General features: G+C 35.3%; 1 protein-coding gene across 1 annotated transcript in view; it reads left to right on the forward strand.

The window, feature by feature from the left end:
- Positions 1–4,818, forward strand: part of LOC134265139 (uncharacterized) — a gene marked incomplete at its 3' end in the record, with an annotated part of 9,006 nt that extends 4,188 nt beyond the window's left edge. The window contains exon 4 of the mRNA XM_062747386.1: positions 4,701–4,818. Within this exon, the coding sequence (XP_062603370.1) occupies positions 4,701–4,818 (118 nt within the window). The remainder of the gene's footprint in view (positions 1–4,700) is intronic.
- Between the last annotated feature and the right edge of the window lie 252 nt (positions 4,819–5,070).

Here is a 5,070-nt window from a genome sequence, read left to right on the forward strand (position 1 = left end):
CTTCCCTGAACTCCTCTTACATTTTACACAGTAGGCTAATCATCTTTTGGGAGATGGTTGGTGGTGTCATTTAGATATGCAGTAAGGTTTCAGAATTTTGATTTCACCCCGGGGGGTCAAATGGGGGTCGAAAAATGGTGTTTTTTATGCAAAAAGCCCCGTCTTCCCTGAACTCCTCTTACATTTTACACAGTAGGCTAATCATCTTTTAGGACATGGTTGGTGGTGTCATGTAGATGTGCAGTAAAGTTTCAGAATTTTGATTTTGCCCTGGGGGGTCAAATGGGGGTCGAAAAATGACGTTTTTTATGCAAAAAGCCCCGTCTTCCCTGAACTCCTCTTACATTTTACACAGTAGGCTAATCATCTTTTGGGAGATGGATGGTGGTGTCATGTAGATGTGCAGTAAGGTTTCGGAATTTTGATTATGCCCTGGGGGGTCAAATGGAGGTCGAAAAATGACGTTTTTTATGCAAAAAGCCCCCTCTTCCCTGAACTCCTCTTACATTTTACACAGTAGGCTAATCATCTTTTGGGAGATGGTTGGTGGTGTCATGTAGATGTGCAGTAAGGTTTCGGAATGTTGATTTTGCCACGGGGGGACTAATGGGGGTCGAAAAATGATGTTTTAAAAATGTCTTCAATCATTTCTTTAAAACTAAGTGAAATACAAATTAAAAAGGATGGAGGTCAAGGTCACAGGAATGTGCAAGGTGAAGTTTTTGATGCAGGTGAGTAGCTTCACTAATTAATACATATCAGCATATTATGTTTGATAAAAATATCTTGAATGATTTAATGAAGCTGAGCTTAACACCTTTTCTAAAAAAAAGAGAGGTCAAAGGAAAGGTTGATGCCAAAATGTTGTAGCAGTTGAAAAGCTTACTTCAGTATGAATTTACTATTAGCATATGAAGTTTGATAAAACTATAATTAATGGTTTATTTAAAATGTAGATAAACACATAATTTAAAAGGTGAGGTCAAGGTCAAAGGAAAATTCAAGGTCAAAATGAGTTGATGTATTAATAGCTCTCAGCAGTATGTATCAGCATATGAAGTTTGATAAATATATCTTGAATTGTTTATTCAAAACTGATCTAGACATTAATTATAAAAAAGTGAGGTCAAGGTCACAGGAATGGTCAAGGTAAAAAAGAGTGAAGCATTGTAAAGCTTACATCAGTATGTATCATCATGTGAATTTTCATTACACAACTTGAACGGTTTCTTTAAAATAAAGCTAAACACTAATTTAAAGAAAAGTTAAGTGAAGGTCAAAGGAAAAGTCAAAGTCAAAAAATATTGCTGCAGTTGGATATTTACATCAGTATGCATCAACATATGAACTTTGATAAAAATATCTAAAAAGTTTCATTGAGCCCGATGGAAAGACAGATGGAAGGGTGGAGGACGGACATGACAAAAACTATACATGTATGTATTCCTAATCATGGTGTGGCATAAAAAAATTGAATCTACATTATATAAGGATGTTTCCATCTATCAAGATTATACAAGCAAATTCAAAGAATTGTGGTCCTCTGCTTTCTGTGTTTTAGTGAATGGGATGCCATAATTTATGGCAGATTGTGTGTCAAATATGAACCCCTATCATATATCAATTTTTGAAATTGGGTCAAAGGGGAAAAATCATAGCATGCTCTGAAACATTTTGTTGCAGGTAATGTACATGTCAAATATGAAAGTCCTATCTCTTTTGAATCAAAAGTTATATATACAATATAATATTTTTGAAAAGTAGGTTAAACTTCTAGGTCAAGGTCACAGAGTCAAAAGTCAAGATATATTTAGAAAAGTCTTTCACATGTAATATAAACATGTATAATTTGAATGCCCCTTCTTTTCTCTTTCAAAATGATCAATTTAAAATGTTATTTTTTGGAAAGTCGGTAAAACTTTAAGGTCAAGGTCTCACTTCGGTTAAAAAATCATAGTATATTTAGAAAGTTTTGTGGTAATGTACATGTGAAATATGAAAGCACAATCTCTTATTATTCAAAAGTTATGACCAAGGTTAAATTTATTGTGACAGATGCACATACTAGCTGTAAATAAGATGGACAGACTGACAGACAAATGAGATTTAATGTCCCCTCCCTTTCCCCAAAATGGGGGACAATAATGCCCTTGCTGTTCTTGAGAAGAAGATTTATGATGGAAAAAATCCCCTGCATATTTCTTAACGCAAATCAATATTGTGTTTTTATGTCATTTTGTTTGTTGTTAAACATCCCTCTCAGGTATTTTTCACTCATATGGAGACACCACCACTTGAAAAATAATGAGGACAAGTTAGATTTGAGGTCAACATTCATTTTAGGAGTTTTCAACCATTAAGACGTATATAAAGAAATATTAACTCGATCCTTCCCCTCACCCCTTCCCAGACCCCTGTTCAATGTTCATGTATGCAAACTACTACTTGTTTTTACATTTAAAAAAAATGTTAATACAAATAGTTTAATGTGGTCCGTCTCTGAATGATTTTCGTTCCTAATTCTAGGAAGATAGGTTGACACAAATTCATGAATAAAATGTCAAGTAATCTTATCATTGATGCACTTTTATTCAATTTAATGCAGTCATATTATGAACAATTCAGCTCATTAGGAGAGTGGGGATGACCTCTAGGGGTTCATAACCTTTATACCATTAAATTTACATAACATAATAACACAAGAAACAAAATTATATATAGTGAAATGGAAAAAGTTTCCTACTATTTAGGAGTCACATGATCATTTGTCATTACAGGGACAGGGAAGTGGATTGGGAGATCCCCCCTCAACACCCCCCCCCCCTGGAATTTGCAGGACTATAATATATACTGGAGGAAATAAAAATGACTTTGGATGCCCTAAGTGTCCCTCCACCCTAGAAAACAGACCCAACCATAACTTCTTTTTTTTTTTTTTTTTGCTTCTCAGGAAATTCTGGTCTAGCCTGTCCCCTGTCTCATCCTTGCCAAGGCAGGAGAGCCAGGTGGATTCCATTGTACTCCACCTGGCCCTAGTGACGCGGAGTATATAAAGCAAAACAGGGACAGGGAACCAGGCTAATTCTGGTCTGGAACCCCCTCCCCCACCTCCCTCCCAGAAAAAAAATTCTGGATCTTGTAACTGAATGTAACGTTGATAACGGGGGATAACTCTTCAGAATGTAAAATTCGTCTATTGTAAGTTTAAAGGATCAAAGGTCATCCGATGCTTAACCTAACTGTTTGCATTTCAGACTATTTTACCCAAATCTATACCAAAACTTGTACTTACCGATTGTCATTATTTAGGCACTGTTATCTTCATGAAATATAATCCAGTTAAAACACAAAATAAAATAATTCCTACTGACATAACGTTAGATGCAATGATGCACACTAGTAGCCTACTGCACGTGCAGTGAAATCTAAAATGATAATGCCAGTGGTAAAACTAGTACTTAAGATGGGTACGTGACGCAAGCCCAATGTGATGCAGGTGTTCAGATACATGTATAGTGCAAGAACAAATTGAAAAATTATCATTTACAAAAGATGTTTTATTTTAACTTTGCCATCTAGGCCTATTTCCAAAAACAGGCAAATAAGGTGTGTTTGTTTGTGTGTGTTGATGGGAGAGGGGTCGGGGTTGACTAAATTGATTGTGTATATGGCAGCTTTCAAGAAGTTTCTGCCTAATCAAATATAAATAAACTTTGCACATTTTGAAAAATTCATCAAAAACGCTTTACATTAATTTGAATAATATTATTTGTTGTTAATCTATATTAGAAAATATAATTTAAATTTCAAATTATGTGCCACCCCCCCCCCCTTATCAAACCTAATTTACATCATTAATTTAATTCTGTTGTTTAATTTCCGACTGGTAATGAATAAAGAATATGAAATACCTATAAGATGGAGGCCCATGGGTCACATGGTCACTAGCTGCAGATCTGTATAGCGTTATGGTTTTATATATTAGTCTTTGACCATAAGGCTACAGATCCTGTAATGCAAAAAGGTGCAATTTATGGTGCAATATTTTTTTGCGCACTTCTGGGGAGAATTTCTCCACTTTCAAGCATCGGTCAATTTACTACCTTTCACCCCCTAATTCTAGGCACATTATTTAACTAATCTGTATATTTTATCCATCTCCAATCCTTTTATAGTCGTCTCTACACGAGATAAACTCGCTTGATTAAAATTATTTGTTAGATTGCATAAAATTCACATCAAGCGAGTTTATTGCCTGTAGAGATGACTATAAATGGCTGAGAGGTGGAAAAAATGTACATTTTGACTACAGAATGTGTCTAAAATTAGGGAGTGAAAGGTAGTTGATTGACCAATGCTAGAAAGTGGAGAAATTCTGCCCAAAAGTGCGCAAAAAATATTGCACCGTAAATTGCACCTTTTTTGCATATGGGGATCTGTAGCGTTATGGTCAAAGACAAATATATAAAACCATAACGCTGCAGATCTGCAGCTACATGGTCACCTGAGCATATTATGCTCAATTTGAAGAATACATGTATTATGTAAGTTATTGAATTATATTGACTTTTTCCGTGGTAAAGCCCAATATGAAGAAGTGTGCATTTAGAGGCAAACACCTTAGTGCGGGTATTACTGTCTCATGACAGCATCTAGTTAAATACTGTAATTCTGACAATAATAAATATTTTTAATGATAGTTTCCTGAGACCTAAGGCAGAGAGAATGAGGTATTGGGTTGGTTCCAACACAGACCAGGATTCAGACAGACAGAGGGTATCAACAGGCTCATTGGGACTGATCGACCAGTTATTTTCTGTACTCATCAGATTAAGACTCGGCCTATTCACATCAGACATAGCTTACAGATTTTGTATTTCAGAGAGTACTTTTTCAAAAAAGTTTTCAACCTGGATTTCTTAACTCTCTGAACTTAAGTCTCTTAACCCATTTCCTACCCGAGATACTATAGACAGAACCATGCCATTATCTATCAAAGTTAAGTATTCTTCTGTTTGAGTTATACTTGACTGTATAGAGCTTTTTATACAGAGATCTTCAAATCTTGAA

The sequence above is a fragment of the Saccostrea cucullata genome, unplaced genomic scaffold, assembly GCF_032062105.1.
Source record: "Saccostrea cucullata isolate Sc308-1 unplaced genomic scaffold, CSIRO_AGI_Scuc_v1 ctg10628, whole genome shotgun sequence".
In the NCBI taxonomy this organism is placed as follows: domain Eukaryota; kingdom Metazoa; phylum Mollusca; class Bivalvia; order Ostreida; family Ostreidae; genus Saccostrea; species Saccostrea cuccullata.